This window comes from Trichinella spiralis (assembly GCF_000181795.1).
Source record: "Trichinella spiralis strain ISS 195 chromosome Unknown Scfld6, whole genome shotgun sequence".
In the NCBI taxonomy this organism is placed as follows: Eukaryota; Metazoa; Nematoda; class Enoplea; order Trichinellida; family Trichinellidae; genus Trichinella; species Trichinella spiralis.
In genome coordinates this window covers 4448680-4468910 of record NW_003526945.1, presented here as the reverse complement: position 1 = coordinate 4468910, position 20231 = coordinate 4448680, and the positions used below count along the sequence as shown (strand labels likewise).

At 35.5% G+C, this 20231-nt stretch overlaps 7 protein-coding genes across 7 annotated transcripts; 3 read left to right on the top strand and 4 right to left on the bottom strand.

Moving 5' to 3' along the window:
* Positions 1-768: 768 nt before the first annotated feature.
* On the top strand, positions 769-2240 carry Tsp_08781 (putative acyl-CoA thioesterase II). The gene is made up of 7 exons (XM_003374005.1): positions 769-811; positions 1014-1038; positions 1165-1307; positions 1361-1488; positions 1653-1750; positions 1821-1966; positions 2038-2240. The coding sequence occupies exons 1-7, from the start codon at positions 769-771 to the stop codon at positions 2238-2240; spliced, it is 786 nt and encodes a 261-aa protein (XP_003374053.1).
* Positions 2241-3656: 1416 nt separating this feature from the next.
* Tsp_08780 (hypothetical protein) lies at positions 3657-4132 on the bottom strand. The gene is made up of 2 exons (XM_003374004.1): positions 4118-4132; positions 3657-4076 (listed from the first exon to the last, which is right to left on the bottom strand). Exons 1-2 carry the CDS (start codon positions 4130-4132, stop codon positions 3657-3659), a joined length of 435 nt encoding a protein of 144 aa, XP_003374052.1.
* Positions 4133-4930: 798 nt separating this feature from the next.
* Positions 4931-7180, bottom strand: Tsp_08779 (DnaJ protein subfamily B member 11). Its single transcript, XM_003374003.1, has 6 exons — positions 7136-7180; positions 6880-6908; positions 6784-6818; positions 6150-6748; positions 5476-5928; positions 4931-5017 (listed from the first exon to the last, which is right to left on the bottom strand). Exons 1-6 carry the CDS (start codon positions 7178-7180, stop codon positions 4931-4933), a joined length of 1248 nt encoding a protein of 415 aa, XP_003374051.1.
* Positions 7181-7993: 813 nt separating this feature from the next.
* Tsp_08778 (conserved hypothetical protein) lies at positions 7994-9364 on the top strand. Its single transcript, XM_003374002.1, has one exon. The coding sequence runs from the start codon at positions 7994-7996 to the stop codon at positions 9362-9364; it is 1371 nt and encodes a 456-aa protein (XP_003374050.1).
* A 466-nt stretch (positions 9365-9830) lies between these two features.
* Positions 9831-13667, bottom strand: Tsp_08777 (putative DEAD/DEAH box helicase). The gene is made up of 16 exons (XM_003374001.1): positions 13587-13667; positions 13249-13434; positions 12946-13042; positions 12628-12665; positions 12470-12562; positions 12274-12379; positions 11832-12005; positions 11510-11660; positions 11352-11451; positions 11157-11298; positions 10923-11059; positions 10762-10860; positions 10503-10680; positions 10186-10419; positions 10004-10116; positions 9831-9983 (listed from the first exon to the last, which is right to left on the bottom strand). Exons 1-16 carry the CDS (start codon positions 13665-13667, stop codon positions 9831-9833), a joined length of 2082 nt encoding a protein of 693 aa, XP_003374049.1.
* Positions 13668-16125: 2458 nt separating this feature from the next.
* Tsp_08776 (cell division protein kinase 2) lies at positions 16126-17477 on the top strand. The gene is made up of 7 exons (XM_003374000.1): positions 16126-16295; positions 16360-16437; positions 16490-16607; positions 16666-16836; positions 16924-17025; positions 17089-17212; positions 17383-17477. Exons 1-7 carry the CDS (start codon positions 16126-16128, stop codon positions 17475-17477), a joined length of 858 nt encoding a protein of 285 aa, XP_003374048.1.
* A 2647-nt stretch (positions 17478-20124) lies between these two features.
* On the bottom strand, positions 20125-20193 carry Tsp_08775 (hypothetical protein; the record flags this gene model as incomplete). The annotated part of the gene is made up of 1 exon (XM_003373999.1): positions 20125-20193. A coding segment is annotated over one exon (69 nt), but the record flags the coding sequence as incomplete, so codon positions are not given.
* Between the last annotated feature and the right edge of the window lie 38 nt (positions 20194-20231).

The following is a 20231-nucleotide window of genomic DNA, read 5'->3' as shown; positions in this document are numbered from 1 at the left end:
CTTCTAGATGATATTTCTACAGTATCTAATTTAAAAACAATTTTCAAACTTTTTATTTATGCATGCTCTGCTCCCAAAGGAACTTTAGCGCTGATTGCCAAAAATTCAGTACAAACCTCGAAAAGTGAAATAACGTCCCATATATTATAAGAAATGTAAAAAGCACAAATAAAAAAACAGCCAGTTTTCAAGAATAATGCTATGACAAAAAATTTCACTGACTATACTGTTGAAGAGGCTGAAAATTTTGAAAAACACTTAAATCGACTTAAAAAAAGTTGTGTTTAAATGACAAAAAAACAATTTTGTGTTTTTCAACAAAAACTATCACATAAAACTGACAGTAAAATATATTTTGATAATATTCTACAGTATGTTGACTTTGAAGGTTAATTGAATTCTTAAACTAATTTTTACAACAACAAACAAATCTTTAAAAAGCATATTAATTGTTGCACTAGAGAATCAATGAATAATGGCAACAATTGCATTTTATTACTTATTTACAATGATCATAAAAGTTTCTTGTCTTCTTTATTGCCTATTAATGTATTTATTGTTCAAAATCTTAATTTATCCAAAATGATAAATTCGAATGAAAGAAGTTTTACATTTTTGTGTGAGTACGTTTTTGGTGCTTATTTAACTAATATTTGGTTACTTGTTTAAAAAATAATTCAGTACGGATCCTATAATTGTACGTGATTATTATTATTAAAACACAGTTTTTGTAGATTAAGAGTTGCTATTTGTAAAGTAATTTTTAGGATGTTTCGCAACATTCGACGATTTGCATCAAATTCTGCAGAAAGTCTGCTTAATTTGGTTTTTAATGTGGAAAAAATTGACTCTAATTTATATAGGTATGATTATGGTTTTTCATGAAGCAATGTTTTTATAAAAGATTTTTGTTGTTCATTTTCAAGTAACGTTCAGTGGCACACATTTTGTAATTTAATGAAATATAATAGTACATTTAGTACTTTTCTTTACTGTTAAAATAAAATTTTAAGTTGTTTGCCGTTGTGATTTTCAAAAGTAAGAATAATACATTTTACTGCAGTTAGTAGGATTCGATATAAATCTTCGTATTTATGCATGTGTGTGTGTGTGTGTGTGTATGTGTTGTTGGTGTGTTAATTGTCATTTTTGTTTTTCTTGCAGAAGTACAAATTCAGTTTCTTCTCTACTTAACAGTGATATCATATATGGTGGCCAATTTATCAGCCATGCAATTATCGCCGCTTCACAAACTGTCAATGAACAGCTTCATGTGCACAGCATGCAGTGCCATTTTTTGAAGCAGGGTATATTGTAAAAATGAATTTTTAATTTTTAATCCAATTGCTTTTTTTTGCAGGAAACGCGTCAAGGCCAGTTTTGTACTTGATCGACAGACCTCGACAAGGCAAAAGTTTCAGCGTTCGTTCTGTCGAAGCAGTTCAAGATGGTCAATGCATATTTACTGCTCAGTTATCGTTTCACGAGGTTGGTCAGAAATTATTTGCCTAATCAATACAGTAAACATGATAAAAATGAAATGTTGTTGCCAGTAATTGTATTATTTGAAAAATGTAACTTATGTTATCTTCCAAGTTTCGTTTGTTTGTTTAAAATTGGAATTTTTTTAAAAATGATAATATATAATACAGCAAGCTGCAGAATCAGTGGAACATCAGTCCGATCCTCCGAATGTGTCTTTTCCGGATTTTTCTGAAAATTCCACAGATCCGTCGGTGGAAATTGTCAGGTACTGGGAGCGTCGGTGTCGGGAAGAAATATTTTTTTTCTCCGCTAATTAATATCAGTTTCAAATTCAGAAATGGGAAAAAGCAGTCGTTACCAGTGCTGGGATGCGTTTCGGGATGTTTCGAAAAAAGGTCAGTTATTCTTCCAAATCAGCCGCTCGATGCTTACAAGGCGCCGTTGGAATTTTTGTGGATTAAGTGCCAACAGTTGCCAAGTCGTAATGAAATTTCAAAAAATAAATTTTGTCTTTTTTTATGAAAATATTTCCGTTTCGATTTCAATTTTCAGAACCCGATTTGGTTTTCAATCGTTGTCTAGCAGCGCAGGTTACGTACAGTTTGCTGTTCTCGTTGGCTCTGAAATCGCACCGGCACGGTGAAAATTTGTCCGTGCTTCCGGTCGACCATTCGGTCTGGTTCCACCGCTGCAAGATGGACTTCAACGCTTGGAATTTATCCGAATGCTCGCTCCAATCATCCAGTAAATTTTAATTCAATTTTATCTCACTTTCCCAACGTCATTTTTTCTTCTTATTTGTTAATTTTGCTTTTTTTCTTCTTCTCCACTTTGACAATGAACATTCAAGTCGGCAATCATCATTTTGCTCATAGTCGAATTTGGTCTCGTGAAGGCGTTCTGCTGGCTTCATCCTATCAAGAAAGCGTCATACGGAAAAATGGTTGATCAATTGTAACCTCCGTTTTATTCATTCATTCATTCATTTTATTCCTCTTTTCTTCTTATTTGTGGAAATTATCTTGCCACTAAAATCAATGATTATTATTGAATTTGTGAAATTCATTCTGTGCTTTTTTTGTTGTGAAAAATTATTTCCCTTCAACAGAATTTACTTTTGTGAACTTGCCTGATGGAGATTCACAATGCATGGCAAAAAAAATTCAAATTCCAATACTTAACGATACGAACCGTTTTCTAAACAAATTAACTCATTCATCATTGTTTTTTATATCTTGTGAACAACACTGTTTTGTTATTACTTAAATATAAAATTATCAATTATTATTCATTGAATTTTCTTGTTCGTTCAAAATTTCCCTTTTGCCTTGTTTGAATTGAAGAAACAACTCATTTGGATACCGACATCCCTGACGTAAGTGAAACATTTTTTAAGGTGTGAGGGAGATTTGAGATCGAGCACCCGATTTTGGAGTGAATACAGAAATTACAGCTCGCGTCCGTTAGTGTTCCCCCACCAGGCGGCAGGGTGAACTTGCCTCCAACTGATGGCGTTTTAAAGCGAATTTAAACTATGACCTAATTTAAACTTTTCTTAACGTCATCATAGTTTAAATTAACTTTAAAGTCCTACCCAGCCTACGGCCCATCGCCTGACTACGCATGTTTCATTCCACAGATTTCGCTGCGAGTGAGCGGTGGCTATCTTTTCTAGTTCATTTTGCAAAATCTCGTAATCATGCAACCATCAAATTTCTCAGCTGAACAACCAACAGTCCGTGGCAACGACCAGGAGGGAGAGCGTGAACGGAAGCATGAAAAAGAAGATCCAGTGGAGGTTGGAGCTGACGCTCGAACGGTGGAACAGAAGCTGAGTCGGCAGGAGGTGACCGAACAAGCTGTCCAGGCGACAGTTCAGGATAATTTGAACAGCGTTAAGGAAGCATCGGAAGAGATCGCCGGAGTTATGGAGACTGGACAAGTAGTGGAACCGAGGCCATGTAGTCAAGATAGTGTAGGGACACCGGCTGAACAAGCTGTCGAGCCGACAGTTCAAGATGATTTAAACAGAGTTAAGGAAGCATCGAAAGAGATCGCCGGAGTTATGGAGACTGGACAAGTAGTGGAACCGAGGCCATGTAGTCAAGATAGTGTAGGGACACCGGCTGAACAAGCTGTCGAGCCGACAGTTCAAGATGATTTAAACAGAGTTAAGGAAGCATCGAAAGATAATGCCGGTGGTTTGGAGAACAGTCCAGAAGCGGTGCGCGGCGCAACGTGGACGACCACACACGTTTCCACGCTGCCACCTTGGCTTCAAGAAAATGAGTTTGTTTTGCACGGACACCGGCCACCGTTGTTCTCGGTATTGGACTGTTTACTGTCAATATTTCAAATACACAGCGAAACGGGGAACATCTGGTCTCACCTGATTGCATTTTATATAATGTACTTGTTGGCACAGTGGCATATGACGAGCGCATCATTGAAATTGGAACAAAAAATTCCTTTTCTGCCGTACTTCGCCAGTGCTTTGGGTTGCCTAGGGTTCTCTGCTTCCTTCCATACGATGGTGTGTCATTCAGAATGGGTTTCGCATCTATTTCGGAAATTAGATCACTGCGGTATAGCTATACTGATAACAGGATCGACTGTATCTTGGCTGTATTACCTGTTCTACTGCCATTCGTGGTTATACATAATTTATGCCGTACTGTGTATGTTACTTGGAATTCATTCTGCAGTTCAAACAATAAAAGGGGATCTGTCGACCGCGCATCACAGATTCACCCGAAGCTTGGTTTTCATACTCAACGGTCTTTCGGCTGCTATTCCGTGTTTGCACTATCGATACATGTATGGTATACCTGAGGAACTGATGGGTTCAATTTACCTGCTTCTCATTATGGCTTTCTTTTACATCAGTGGAGCTTTGATTTATAGTTGTCGTGTTCCGGAGCGTCTGATGCCCGGACGATTTGATACATGGTTTCAGTCGCATCAAATTTTCCACGTGTTTGTTTTCATAGCCCTAGTGTTCTTCTATCGTTCGTTGGTACTCATAGCGGATTATCGTCTATCAACATCCTGTTGACAGTGATTCTGCTTCCAAAGTTACTCATCAGAAGACATCGTCTTCCAAATTCATTTTCACCAATCATTTTTTATTTATATGATATTTATCACCTGATATCATATTATCCATTTATGCCCATATATAAGTTGAAAAATATGAACTTAATATAAATGTAACTATTTGTTAAAATAAAATTTTTTAAATTATTATTATTTCATTTCTTTCTAACAGAAATGTACCTTTCTGTTTCGATATGCTCGATTGATGTTCCATGCAATTTACACCGGAGAACAACAGCAATACTATTATTACATTCATTGAAAGTGAATGAATGAGTGTAAAGAAAAAAAAACTACCTTTAAATTTCGATTAACAACGCCCAACTGAGTGAGATTATCAGACACTTTGTCATTTATAGATACTGTAAATATTTTCAGAAGCATGCTGTTGTTTACAAATCGTTAGTGCTTCACAGTTGGATCGCCGCAACTGTAACTGCAAACATGAACCAATCAATTAACTGCATTTCCTTATCTGATTGGCAATTCCACCGACATGCTTGAACTGCGATGCAAAAGTAAAGTAAGAATAGTGACGTCCAACTTGGTAAACAAACAGTTCATTAAATTGCACGAAAAAATGAAAAAGCAAGCATGCAGGAAAGAATGAAAAAAAAGCATATTACCCGTTCGTTAGTTTGTTTTTCTCAGTGTTGAAGTCAAAGCTGCAGTCAGTTGGAAGATGAATTTTATCGAATCAACAAAAAAGAAATGGCTAATTTGCGTGAAAGTGTCGTTTGAACAAAACAAAAAATGAACTTCAAAATTTGCAAATATTATTTCTTGTATAACAAAACAAAAACGCAACCACATTCTCTATCTCTCACTCTCAGTCGAATGTGAGAGAACGAATCGCACAAAACTGCCGTCGCTATATTATAAGCCGTTGTAAACTCTGGGCTTCAGCTCGGTCTGCTGCAAGATAGCCGACAGCTGTTGCCGCTGCTCCTCTGACAACGCCCCTTTTGGAAATTGGACGTCGAAAGTGATGTACAATGTGCCTCGTTTCTGGTTGTCCTCATAATTCGGCATGCCTTCGTTCAATTTGCGCATCCGGGCGCCGGGCCACGTCACCTTGTCCCGCTTGATCGACACTTGGTGACCGTCCAAATGGACAATGGTGAATTCGAAACCGTTCAACGCGTTCTCCAATGAAATTGTCAAATTGGTGTACAAATCGTCGCCGCGACGTTCGAACACTGGATGCTTCTGCGTCCGTATGCGGAAGCGCAAATCGCCAGGGTCGCCGTCGATGTGCGGTTCACCTTCGCCAATGAACGACTGCTCTTGACCATCGACCATGCCAACTTCGATTTCCACTTCCAATGTACGCTCTTCATTTACAATCTTAAATTGTAAAATTATTCATCATATTTCCCCCATGCCCAAACCAATCAACAATTCAAACACTGAATAAGAATAATGATATTGAGAATATTTCCTTCAAACAAAAAAAATCATTCATTATATAGCAACTCTCAACTGAGTACTTCCGCAATATGTAGAAAATTAAATCATGAGATAAGAATAAACATTTTCCTTGTTATTAATTAAAAAAAATAACTCACCGTTACGTTGGGGCAATCATCACAGACTTGTTTGTGAAAAAGTTGAAAACGTCCGGCTCCAATTTGAACAGTTTGCATTTCGGTCCTGCAATTGCACTGGCGATATCCAGGCGCAGCTTTGTACACGGGCTTGTTGCGGACAACTCGCACAAAATCGCCGTTGTACAATTCTTCCAAAGTGACGTACAAATCGACCACCACATCTTCACCTCTGGCCGACTCGCCGGACTCTTGTTGGCCGAAACCGAAGAAATCGCCAAAAAAACTGGAAAAGGGATCGTGCGAATCGTGCGCACCCATCTGCTTCACCGCCTCTTCGCCGCCCTTGTCGTACAGGCGACGCTTCTCCTGATTGGAAAGCACCTCGTAGGCGGCGGAAATGTCTTGGAACTTTTCGTGGGCAATTTTGTCATCTTGGTGCTTGTCCGGGTGTAACTCTTTGGCCAATTTTCTGTAAGCTTTCTTGATTTGGTTCAAGTTGGCCGACCGCGGAACGCCGAGAATTTTGTAAAAATCCCTGCCAGCTTGACAAAGCGCAATGTAAATGAAATACTGGAAAAACAAAGCGACCGTGCTAATTTTCATTCCCGGCAAGCGACCTTATTCAAATTATCACTCCAAACACTCCACAAACGAAACGTCAGCATAAGTTCGCTGACGTCGTACTTACTGTAATTGATGTTCAAGCAGATGTTTGCCTTTTATGACAGCAAGCCCAACAATCGAGAACTGTCGCATTTGCGCAACGTGGTTATTGTTCTATGAAAATTTACTTATTAAATTTTAAATATTTTTCTTTTACAATCTTACAACTGATCAAATTAAAAAAATGTGTGCGTTGATTTGAATGAATTTTCAAATTAAATTTTTTACAACTTTTGCAAAATGCCCCAAAAGCATTACATTTGATTCAAGTTTTAAAAATGTGCACATAAATTAGATTAAGTTTTCAGTTGAAAAAAACATCGTTTTTTAAAAAAAATAACTACAACGCCATCTACAGTAATAAGGACAACAGGAGAGAATTTCATTTTTGTCAAAGTCTGTGTTGTAATTTCAAAGTACTATTCATTTGCATTTGACCGTAAATAATTATGGGTTATTCTACTATTTGCTTTTCGATTCCATAAAGTGGGGCGTGACAAAAAATGAACTGAACAAAACAAAGCAAACGCAACAGGAAACACAGTAATACGGAAGAGTAGGCATTATTTTTTTGTTGTTTTATTTTTAAATTGAATTGCACATTTTCTGGTTTTTTTGTCAATAATAAGTTCAAATATTTTTTCAGTTTCACTTTATTCAACGTGACGCTGCTTGACAAACTGCGGTCATGCGAATATTTTTTTTCTAAATTTCAAACAAATTTCATAATTAATCAATAAAAAAAACATTTTTCATAATTATCATTTCTGCATGTGAATAAAATCTTTCTGTTCACATCCCATGGCAGTGGTGAAATTGAATTGAAAGTTAAAATTTAATTTGAAAAGTTATACAAATTATTAAAAAAATATGCTGTTATTGATGTTTTGTTTCGATTCAAAGTTTTCAGATGAGCAACTGAAATGTCAATTTCGATCAGTTCACCGTTGTTTTGTAATTGTTAAACCTGAACATCATGGTACTGTATTCTGAAAGAAACAAACAAAGTTATCCGCAAAGCCGTGTTGTTAACTGACAGTGGTACTGTTGTTCGTTGGTGTTCGAATTGTTGAATTCTGTTGTTTTTTGTCCACAATTTTAATCAAGCAACGACGTCGCAGTTGATTGCGTAGCCGTTGCGTTCGATGGCTGGTTGAGTTTTTTGTTGTTTGGCGTTTGGTTTTTGCTCGTGTCCAGCCATGGCTCACGGGGCGTGCGGTCGACGGTGGACGTGGATGTCCGACGACTTGCAAGCGTTCCATTACGACGTGCTGGTGAATTCGACAACGACCCCTCGACCGTTGTTGGTTCGCTGCTCGACTTGCAAGCTCACGGATGGTCGATTGTGCTGTGGTCGTTGTACGAACGACCGCCTGGATTGGGCCAGGTTGAAGAATCGCCGTCGGCTCGTGGTCGGCTTGCAGTTGCTGATGAACGCGATCTACGAAGTGCGGTCGGTGGAAGATCCCAGCCTGGCGGTTTACGGTGAGTTGGACCGCTTGGAGGTGCAATTGGAAGAGTTGCGACGGACGGTGCTGCTGTTCGCCAAAAGCATCACCTGCAAGCGACAGCAGTTGGCGGATTTGTTGTTCCAAAATCACTGCCAGCGTCAGGTGATCGACCACTTGCAGTCGTTGTGCTGGCGATTGGAACGGCGGATTGTGGACAGGAACCACGCCCTGCGCGACTGGGACGCTCAACTGGCCCACTGCGAGGGGAAGCTGTTGCGTAGACGGGACCGTGCAGCGGCCGACGTGGTGCGCTGCGTTCTGCCGTTCGAGGCGAGTAATCCGGAATTTTTTTCCCGTTCGCCGGTCAGTCCGACGCCACCGACCTTGGCGTTGGTCAAAGTGACCCCTGTCCACTACCAGCGGTGGTTGCTGGCCGAACGCCTGTCGGCTACTGTATTTCGTTTCGTCGACTATTGCATCGCTGCGGATTACATCGTCGTCAACCGACTGAAGCGACTGTTGAACGTCGAGCCGGATTCGGTCGACCACCGCCCCGAGCGCAGCACTTGCGCCGGCCTGTCCTTCCTCGCCCAACTGCTCGACATCCTCGCCCGCATACTCGACTACCGTCTCCCATTCCAAGTCAGTCCCGTGGAATTTTCCTACGAGCACGTCGGCCGGGCCAGGTTCCAAGTGTCCGTTCTGCATCTGGACGCCAACGTGCTGGCGCTCCGCTGCAGCCAGCGGTGCAGCGTCGACAACGGCATCTGCTACGACATGCCGTTCCGCAATTTGTTCATGTTTCTCAGCGACGACCGGCTCGCCAGACTGGTGCGGCCGCATCCATTGCCCGACTGGATGTTCACCGAATACACCAGACGTCTGAACGCGCTGGTGTCTGGGGCCCGGCGCCAAACAACTACCGTCTACTCGACGTGGCAGTTGTCGTCGGTGTCGTCGTCACTGTTCGCTCCGAACCCCATGGCCACGTCGCCACGTTATTCGGACAGTCCGCCAGTCGACAACGCGGAACTCGACCAACAACAGCCGACAACAACAACCTTGTTCAAACGTACGGCCGCCTATTTTTCCAACATTGTTCACGCCATGCAAAAGTGAACCTTTGTTCCACAAGTATATCGCGTATCACACACAATAAAATGTTATTCTGTTTTATTTCTTTTCTTTTTTTGGGGGATGGGGTTCAAATTGCTGTACTATTTTAGCTGCTGCTGTTGTTTGTTTATTTTCGTACGCGTCATTATGCGAGGGACAAAAAAAATACCGGTGCTGGTTGATTTGTTTATTTGTTTGTTTGTTTGTTGTCTCTCGAACTATTTTCAATAAAAAAAAATAGAACATCATTCTCTTCAAATGATTGCTGCCGCTTGTCAAGAAAGAGCATATTCCGAAAAAAGCCAACCACCAGTGTGAGTGGAATGCTGCTGAATCATTTGGAACTCGAATATTCCACGCCGAACGACGACGACTGGTGAAACTTGCGTTTCACTGTTTGAAAAATATTATAGGAAGGAGAAAAAAAATTATTCAATCGATATATATATATATATTCACAACATGAACATTAATTACCATTTTTAGCGGCCATCTTTGGGGCGTTTTCAACGCACGCACGTAGTCGAGCTTGTCGGCGTTTTCGCTTCGCGGCACGAACTTGATAGTCGATCAATTTTTCAAACCGTCCTCCACTTTCGTCCTGTGCATCTGACAACTTTTTCTAAAAATATTAATTATTACTATTATTATTGTTGTTGTTGTTGTTGATACCTTTCGCGTTTTCACATCTGTCGACTTTTGCTTAGCGCCACTGCTTTTTCTCAACGCCTCCTTGTACAGCTGTTTGTTTTTAACTACAAACACAAACAATCAACAACGACAATAATAAATAAACAACATAAATAAACAAATAAACAAACAACCTTTTTCGAGCTTCTGAGCGACCGGCGTCTGAAACCACACCCTTTGGGGATTATTGTTCGCCTTCGAGCTCGTAGTGGCGCCGGCTTGATGATGGTCGTTTTCAAGCTTCGCTTTCGCCTGGGCAATTTGTTTCTCCGCAATCGACAACTGGCGTTCTTGTTTCTCTTCTTCAACAATGCGGTCAATTTCTGGAAGCAGTTCGTCGATCATCCTCTGACAACTTTCCACCGCATCTGTTTAAAACACAATCAATCAAATCGACACAACTTTTATGATAATATATATATATATATATGTGGGGTGTGGCTGTGGGTACCTTTATTCAATATGCGTCGCTTGATGCTCGTCGGACAGTGTTTGACAATTTCTTTTACCAATTTACGATCATCCTCGGAAACAAACGAAACTGCACACCCACTGCGACCAGCCCTGGCCGTACGCCCGACGCGATGCACGTAAAGCTTGAATACATGCGGCATTTGATAATTGATCACCTGCAATTTATTGGACGATGTTCAATTTTTGAATACAAACAAATAAACAAACAACAACAACGTTTATTTTTTGCTTTTTACCGTTTTCACGCCTTGGACATCGATGCCTCTGGCGGCGACGTCAGTTGCGACGAGCACGTCGACCACACCCTTTTTGAACTGTTCCAAAGCATCAATGCGCTACAGACAAGAAAAACACAATTACAAGCATACGAACTAAAAATTGTCAAACCCATACATACCTGAGCTTGGGATAAATTGCCGTGCAATTCTGCGACACGTATTCCAAGCAAACCGAGCAACAGTCGCAAACGATGACAGACCTCTTTCGTGCCGGCAAACAACAACACTTTGCTTGTAAAAGAACGTTTCAACAAAGCTGAATAATAATAATAATAATAATAAATTCATAATCCAAACAGATAATATGGAAAATATTTGGAAGTTAATGCGTGTGTATTGGAATAATTTTTTACCGGCCAAACTTGCTTCACGACTGCATTCACGTTCCTTCCGAATGCGGACAAACTGTTGTCTCAAATTCAACGCCATTTCCGTATTTTCGTTCACAAACAATTTCACTGGCTTTTTCAGCGAAACCGACGCCAAATCTTTCACCTGAAAAAAATATTCAAAAAAAAAATAATAATTAATAATTAAACAAAATTCACTTTATCAGTCATTGTTGCGGAAAAGAGCATCGCTTGACGAGTTGGTGAACAGAGTCGCATGATTTCCAACATTTGCTCTTCAAAATGTTCGTCCAACATCCTGCGCGACAAATTTGAAAATAACAACACAAAAAACAACTTATGCCCAATCAGAATACCTGTCCGCTTCGTCCAGTACAAGAATTTCAACCCCGTTCAAATTGAAGCCCGGACTATTATGCAAATGATCAATTAGACGTCCCGGCGTTGCAATGACCACGTCTGGATTGAGCCGCAAAGCGGCTTCTTGGGATTTCAAATCCATCCCACCTGAAAATATACAAAAAAAACATCAAGCATCAGCATCATTTCGTTATTAAATTATAATTTTGAATTATTTTAAATAAATTATTTTTTTTAAAAAACATATTCTACTTTACAATGCTGTTGCTTTGCCATTTATAGAAATGCACCAACGGGAACAGAAAGCGAACAGTTTACCTGTACTCAGTGCGATGCTGATAGAAGTGTACTTCGCCAAAGTCGTACCAGTTTCGTACACTTGCATAGCCAATTCACGCGTTGGAACCATCACAAGCACGCGTGTAATCCGCCGGCCGACAGGTTTGAACAACAATCGCTCCAAAATTGGTATCATGTAAGCGCAAGTTTTGCCTGCAAAATGGTCAAGTATTCATTCAAATTCAATTAAATTACAATCAAACGCAATACAACAAATAAAAACAAAAAAATGAATCAATCATCACACAAACATGCATGTGAAAATATTCACTTTATAAAAATAATCATTCATCTTCTCTTCTATTCTCTGTGATTCAAAATTTTAATTCATTTTTTTCAAATTTACTCATAAAAAACAACTTCATTTTAATGTATATCATTTGAAACCAAATATGCACATGTGCTGTTTTGAGATTTTTACCTGTTCCAGTAGCAGCGCAGGCACAAATGTCCTTTCCAAGTAATGCCACTGGAATGCATGCACTTTGGATAGGAGTGGGATTAACGTAGTTCATCGATGAAATTGCCTTAATATTTACAATTAAACAACATATACATATAACAAAAAATATATACATAATAATCATTTAAAGAAACAAAACATTTTCATGTTTTACCTTATTCAATGATCGAGACAAATTCATTTCTTCAAATGTCAATGAAATGTTGTACTTAGATCTGTTATCAAAAAAGTTGTCTTCCTTTTCTTTCTATAAACATAATATATACATGTATTTATTTGTTTAAAATTCCTAAAAAATTGATAATAAATTACCGCAGGTTTCCCTTTTCTGAGCTTTTCACGAATCAAATCTAAAATATAAATTCTCAATTATTATAAAATAATTTCAACACAATTAACACATTCGGATATTCAAGTGCAAGTTCACAATAAACTGCTCGTCTGAAACTTCTCATTCAGATATAAAATTAAAACGTTTAGCCAAATTCTCAAAGAAGAAAAAACTTTTATCACTAACAATGCCAGATGTCAAATGTTTCTGTACAAGCAACTAAAAGAAATTTACAAAACATCCTGCAACGCATATAAAACTAGAACGAAATTTAAAGCATTAGTTGTAATATCAGTTACCTGAACCACCCTGCACTTTTTCGTCTTCACTGCTCGGCTCACTGCCAGAATCTGATAACTCGACTTTGTCTCGTGTCCGGGCATCACACTGACGTAACTGAAAAACATTCTTTTCCAATTAACAAATTATATTAACGAAAAAAAAGTTAATCACAACGGCTAAACTGACTTCTTGATGTTGAAAGTGATCTTCATGCATGTATTTTTTTTGGTTTGTTAAAACTACATCAAACAATTGTTCTTATTTAAGCATAATATACAGAGTAGAATAATATAGAAACAAGATCTAAACAAAACAAGTACTTTTTCGTCAAATTTCTGACGAGTTTCCGAAATTCGCGAATTCAAATCAATACTTGTGCCTTGCTTCGCTAACGTTCTCAAAAAACTTAGCTTCTCCTCGAAAACCGTATTGCTAGTTACATTGAAAACGAAATCTGGGTTGAATAATGGGGTCTTTGACTTTTTCTTACCGCGATTATTCATTTCCTAAATAAAAGTCATTTTCAATGAATCAAGAACAAGAATTAAACAACAAAATGAAGCATTCAACAAACCTATTACGAAAAATCAAATCACAATTAATAACAACACGCATCCTATAGAAAGTTTCAGCAACTATAACAAAAATAAATTATCACCCAGATGAGTGAAGCTTTGCCAGCAATGGAAATTTTCTTTGGTACATTCTCAAAATATTTTTTTTCCTCAACAATACTCATCTTTTCATAAATTGAAACAAAAATGAAATCACTACATCACTTATTAGCAATTCGCCGTATTTCTTAATTACAACATTACAAGAAACAGTAGTTGAAGTACAGCATACACGGAAAACAAAAATTTATAAAAACAGTAAGTGCAAATGATAAAACTAAAATTGAAAAACTCTTTTAGTCAGAACTGAAATTTATAAAAACATAATGATAATTTTAAGCAATGTACTCATGACCATTATGTAAAATAATAGCGCAAGATTTAATAATTTTTATAAAGTTTATGGACTGCCATTAAATTTTAAAATAAATATGAAGCATGCGATGCACATAATTAATTTTAAGGCAGATCTAAAATCTTAAATCTGTTGAAGAATATCATCGGAACAGTAAGAAAGATAAGTAAGTTTACATAAACATTGACATCACAAAGGTGAAATTATATAAAACAAAACATATATGATCAAGTCAGACATGATATTATTGATAAATTATATAAGTTAAATTTATTAAGTCTATTAACAGACAGCAATGATTAAGTTTACTGTATATTACGGCATGACTACAGTTTTACTGTATATAAGGTAATTTAATAAAAAGCAGGACAAATAGCCGGACGTTAATATGAATGTAAATATTCGAAGAACGTTTTCTTGCAATTTATGTTAATGAAAGTTGTATTTAATAATTTACCAAACAAAATTTAGCCTTCAAAAAATATAAATTATTTTTTTTAGTTTTTTATTGTTAATGCGATAATATTTTAACCATTTTATATGTCTTATTATTACTTATATTTGTACAAATTTTTATTACATCGTAATATTGTAAATTGTGCATGATTATTATTATATAGCATCATTATTGTTATTCATATGTTTTTATTTTGTTGTATTACTTTTGATATGTAATTGTGCTTCCTTCTGTTTTACTTTGCTATCATTTGTGCATGTCATCATTATGCCATATTTTTATTACGTATTATATTACTCGTGCATGATTATAATATGTAGAAATACTATTTGTACAGGTTTCGACTGTGATGTATATTTGCTGGTGCGCTTTAGATTTGTTATTGAATATGATCGGTTATTTGTATAGTTTCATTTATATTACTTTTGTTTTCAGACTAGTATGATCTTATTTTTTGCTTTTTATTATATTATATTATATTATATTATATTATATTATATTATATTATATTATATTATATTATATTATATTATATTATATTATATTATATTATATTATATTACAATATGTGATAATTTATTTAAATAATGGAATAAACGTAAAGTAACGCCGGAATCTATTTATTATTCCTAGACGTGGCATTCACAGCGCCAAGCCACATATATCAAATTAAACGATTCATACAAAAGGAACGCCTCTGGTACCTCATTAATTTCAAGATTTCAACAGCATCAACTGTCAAATGCGGAAAAGCTAACAACATGAAAACATGAGAAGTGATACATTATTAATGGAATTGTTTATATTACAAATATATCGCATTCAACATTTAAAGATTCAATGCCGTTAAAATCATTATTTTGTGGTAGACCCCGAGTATACATCAAAGACTTGCCGCTTCACACTTTGATTGGTTGTAAATTTTGCGTAGAACTCTGATTGGTTTTAAATTTTATTGGTTTCTACGGCGGCTAAATTTCATTAGTTGTTGTTGCGATGAATTTTACTCGCTGTTGGGAATCTAAATTTTACTAGTTGTCATTTTCATGCATTCTATTTGTCAAATTTTGGTTTCTTTTTAATGGTCACTTTTTTATTCTGAGCTTTACTCTTTATCTTCTATATGTCTATTAGTAGTAGCTAAATTACACATTTAAAAGCTGACTAGCAATTTAAAATTATAAGTTTATTAACAAATTTGCTTGTGGTTTCATTTCTGTGTATAATTATATTCATAGAACTGCTGATCACATCTAAGAAATTTGCTTTACTTTAATTTAAACTGACTTAGTTTATTGCGTGTATACTATTGAGCATTTTAAAGACCTTGTTTAAAAGTTTGCTTTCTATTAATTTGTTTCTTAATTTGATGAAGTTAAATATAAGTTTAAATTAAAGTATAAATTGAATTTAGAAGTTATGGGTGCTATTAGTAAGAAAGATCACATGGATTCACCATTTCACTGAATTTCATTAAATACTTAATTGTAATTAATTTTACCACATAAGTATCATAAAATAGTAAAGCTTTGAATATCAGAAAACTGACCATTAAAATAAAATCAAAATTTGGCAAATAGCACGCATTACAATGGCAACCAGTAAAAATTTAGGTTTGCGACAACGAATAAAGCTCATCGCAACAGAAACTAATGAAATTTAGCCAGCATGAAAACCAATGAAATTTAAGGCCAATCAAATGTTGAGCGGCATGCCTTTGAAGTATACTCGGGGAGTAGACCGTACTGTATTTTACAGTAACAGTTGACTGATGATGAATTCTTCGTCTGATGATGATTCTTCTGATTCTGACTTTGCCGACCAGCCCGATTGCTACAAGCGTTTGTGTCACATAGGCGAAGGGACGTACGGAGTTGTCTATAAAGGAATTAACGTAAAGTCGAAAAGGGTTGTAGCTATGAAAAAGATTAAATTCGAGGAGTAAGGCATTTTATTGATTTTTTATGACGCATTTTCAAATTTTTTCTTTTTCATCAATGTTCAGCACAACAGAAGGGATCCCACCCAGTTGTTTACGTGAAATGAGTATTTTAAAAATGCTGAAACATAAAAACATTATCAAGTAAGTTATAAAAATGCAATAAAAGATAATACATTTTGATAATTGTGTTTAGATTGTTAAACCTGTGCGTAGAGAGAGATCGAATATATTTAATTTTGGAATATATGCAATGCGATTTAAAGCAAGTTATGAACGATTATTATCCGCGTCTTCCTTCGAAAATTACAAAAGTATTAATTGGAAAATGTTATCAAATTCTGTGAATTGAAATGAACATTTCAATTTTAGAGCCTCATGTGGCAGTTGCTACAAGCGTTGTCGTATTGTCATTTGAAAAGAATCATGCACAGAGATTTGAAACCGCAGAATCTATTAGTCAACGAATTCGGAATACTTAAAGTGGCTGATTTCGGTTTAGCGCGTTCATTTTCTTTGCCATGTCGTACATACAGTCATGATGTATGATAATCTGATTTTCTTTGCCATAAGAATAATTTGCATCAAAGAAACAATTATCATTTGAATTATTGCATTAAATATTTACAGGTTGTAACTTTATGGTATCGTCCCCCAGAACTTTTGTTGGGATGTGAATTTTACGGCGCGTCAATTGATCTGTGGAGTGCGGGATGCATTTTTGCGGAAATGGTCTTTCTGATATTTTATTTTATTCAATTTTTGTTTATTGAATTGAAAAAGAATTTGTTTTAGATTTGCAATGAACCGTTGTTTTGTGGAGATTCAGAAATTGGTCAGTTATTCAAAATATTTCAAATTTTGGGTACTCCAAATGCAGTTGTTTGGCCAGAATTTCCCAATCTGCCTGATTCAAGCAGTGAGTTTCCATTTTGGACATCAGTGAAGGATTTGAAATCGGTTGTGCGTGGAATTTCGAACAGTGAAAAAGAGCTTCTTCAAGTAAGAGAAATTATCACAACTAAAGGTAATTTTTCCACTGATCACTGAAAAATACTTTCATTTAGAAAATGCTAATTTATAATCCAGATGAACGTATTTCGGCAAACGCAGCGATGAAACACGGTTATTTTTTGAATGTTTCAATAGAAAATCTAGAGAAATTAAAACGAACTGATAAATAAGTAATTTGATATTATATATATATAATATCAAATTATTCTTATATTATTGTTCGAGGAAATTATTTTTTTTTTCAATTAGTTTGAATTTTTTTGTGTTCCTTTTTCAGTTTTTCTAATTTGTATTATCGTTATTTTTATGTAATTTTTGTTAATCGTTATGTTATTAAACTGAATTTATTATGCCCAACAATCTATACTGTTGGATGAAGAATTTTTGAAATATTATGGACCGTAGTTATGAAGTCAGTTTGAATGCTACGAATTATGCATTAGGGAAATTTATGAATATAAAATATTGTTGATTTTAGTGGATGTCATTGCTGCATATTAATATTTTACTGAGACTGATGCAGAGTTATTGAAGCTGAAAGCTTGCTGAACTGAAACAAGAGAGCGCGGTAGTGGTAGACGTTTTCACTGGAGATGGAAAAGTGTTACACAACAGGTAGCATTCGAAATATTTAATTTTGCATATGAATTGTAATTAATAAAGTAACTGAATTGAATAGTAATTTCTTTTGAACATGATCTACAATCCAAGAAAGCATAATATGTGTTGTTTTATTTGGCGTCAGTATTCTGAAGAATTAACTGAAAGTAAAAAGTTTCTTACTCTAATACATGAATATATTGAATATTATAGAGATAAAAGTATTTTTCAAAAATTAATTGCATTTATTAATTCTGTATTTGCCAATAAAAAAGTGAAATTCAAATCTATCCTTTAACAGTTGTTCATAATTTGAGAGATAAAACTAATTACCTATAGTTCACGTGCATTTATGGTTTAATAAAAATATGAAATTGTTATCATATGTTTAAAGCAAATATTGAACTTGTGCTTTTTAAAGTTTAAAATTTTCCAACGCTAAATTGTTGTTGACCATCTTTTTCTTTTAGCAATTTAGTTGGTTTCGTTGTTGTCATTGTGAATACAGCGACCAATAAGACTGGATTAAAAATTTTCGAGATATTTCATTTGTTTGATATTTTTTGTGGTCGAATAATGATGGATTCAAGAATGAATATTTCATTAACGGTGCAGATGTTGAAGCATCGATTGGAGAATAGATTGAGAGAAGCTTTGACTGAAAAGTACAATTGTGGAAAAGATGTAGCATCTGCTAGCGTAAGTTATTGTTATTATTATTATTATTTTCTGAAAATGGAATGATATAAAACATTCAAGTGGTGACACTGTTATAATTTATTTTCCACTTTTCATCTGAATACATATTTATTTAAATGATTGCATGCATAACTTTGCCTTCTTAACAACGTAATGTAATTAATTTAACACTTAGCAATTGTGTTATTTGTATTGAGTTTGCATGGCTGTTTTACTGTTGTATAATTTAAGTATTTTTTAAAATAAATTGATAATAATGCGATATTTTTTTGAAGAAACTAATTGAGCTGTTATAATATGTTTTTGTTTGTAATTAATTATTTTTAAATAAAAATTTTTAGTGGAAGCAGCAGGTTGATGAAGCTGCAGTTTGTGGTGTTAAAGTAGTTGGTTCTGAAGAGGAAAAGGATTTAAAATTTTATAATGATTTATTTAAACGTTTCCATTGTCTTTATAATGATTATGATACAATTTGCAATTATTGTGATGACAGCAGTGATGGTTTTGTTTGGGATTATTGTTTGCGATCAATTATGAACGATATTGGTAGAATGGGAGAAATTTTGATGGAAAGAGCAGATTTGATATCATTGGCAATGAACGGTAATGTTAGTTTAAAGTGGAATACAGAAACGCCCAAAATGTCTTGTTTGCGAATTTTGGAGGAAAAATGGTCCCTATTGTTTTGGTTGACAAGCAATTCAGATATTGTTGAATTGAGATTTGGTGTTTCACGTCATAAATTACGAAAAACAATATTTTCAATTAACATCGCCGAATTATTCAACAGCATGCTAATATGTTTATCAAAGCGGTTGGATGAAAAGTTTTTCAATGCGATAATCTGCCAAAATCTTTCTTCGAATTTCAGCACATATTTTCTGAAGTTTGTTAATGAATATTATCAACCGGCAATTATAAATAAATCAAAGAATATTTTACAAAATTTTTTCGATAATTTTATCGAAACATGGACCGCACGTTGTGAAAAGTTTGTAAGCATTAAATTAAATTTGAATGACAAGTTTTATGCAAAGCTTTTGAAATGTGATGTTCGTTGTCTGCTTCGTGTAGTTGTCATGGAATTGTTGAATCCTGTATTATCGATGCTTCAAGTATCAATGTCGGAAATTCATCATGATGATTACTTGAGAAATTTGCTGCGAAATGATTTGCCTAAAGCTTGCTTGGAAATGTATGAAATATTTGAAAAGAATATGACAAGAATTTATTTGAAGCATATGAAAGATGTATCGTTTTATGTGGCTTATTCTATTCTTACTTGTAAAAGTGAATTTCATCAATACGTGCTTATTGAAAATGATTTTGAAAATGTGCTCAATGTAAAATCGAATGCCAGTAGTCGTGATCAATATATGAAACATTACAACAATTTGAATGATAAAATGCCGCTTTATACAATGAAGCATATTTACGTTAGGTATTGGATTATTTGTTAATTTTTCAATTTGCGTTAATTTAATTAATTTAGCAATGGCATATATATGCTGATGTTGCTCATTCGCGACATTGTTGTAAATACTCCAGCAGTAAATGTTGGAAGAGATGAAATGGCCATCTGCACTGCTGAAATTGTGGGAAAAATTTATTTTCGGTTTTACAAA

Excerpts from the sequence above, each read along its gene's own strand:
- Tsp_08781 (XM_003374005.1), top strand. The coding sequence starts at position 769 with ATGTTTCGCAACATTCGACGATTTGCATCAAATTCTGCAGAAA. Across the intron at positions 1,308-1,360 it reads GTGCCATTTTTTGAAGCAGG|GAAACGCGTCAAGGCCAGTT; the intron begins GTATATTGTAAA and ends TTTTTTTTGCAG. Across the intron at positions 1,489-1,652 it reads CTCAGTTATCGTTTCACGAG|CAAGCTGCAGAATCAGTGGA; the intron begins GTTGGTCAGAAA and ends TATATAATACAG.
- Tsp_08779 (XM_003374003.1), bottom strand. The coding sequence starts at position 7,180 with ATGAAATTCTCTCCTGTTGTCCTTATTACTGTAGATGGCGTTGTA. Across the intron at positions 5,929-6,149 it reads ATGATTGCCCCAACGTAACG|ATTGTAAATGAAGAGCGTAC; the intron begins GTGAGTTATTTT and ends TTACAATTTAAG. Across the intron at positions 5,018-5,475 it reads AGACCGAGCTGAAGCCCAGA|TTACAGTTGCGGCGATCCAA; the intron begins GTTTACAACGGC and ends TCATGTTTGCAG.
- Tsp_08778 (XM_003374002.1), top strand. The coding sequence starts at position 7,994 with ATGGCTCACGGGGCGTGCGGTCGACGGTGGACGTGGATGTCCGACGAC.
- Tsp_08777 (XM_003374001.1), bottom strand. The coding sequence starts at position 13,667 with ATGAGTATTGTTGAGGAAAAAAAATATTTTGAGAATGTACCAAAGAAA. Across the intron at positions 12,380-12,469 it reads TGTCTCGATCATTGAATAAG|GCAATTTCATCGATGAACTA; the intron begins GTAAAACATGAA and ends GTAAATATTAAG. Across the intron at positions 10,117-10,185 it reads CGCTCAGAAGCTCGAAAAAG|TTAAAAACAAACAGCTGTAC; the intron begins GTTGTTTGTTTA and ends TTGTGTTTGTAG.
- Tsp_08776 (XM_003374000.1), top strand. The coding sequence starts at position 16,126 with ATGATGAATTCTTCGTCTGATGATGATTCTTCTGATTCTGACTTTGCC. Across the intron at positions 16,608-16,665 it reads TTCCTTCGAAAATTACAAAA|AGCCTCATGTGGCAGTTGCT; the intron begins GTATTAATTGGA and ends TTTCAATTTTAG. Across the intron at positions 17,026-17,088 it reads GATGCATTTTTGCGGAAATG|ATTTGCAATGAACCGTTGTT; the intron begins GTCTTTCTGATA and ends AATTTGTTTTAG.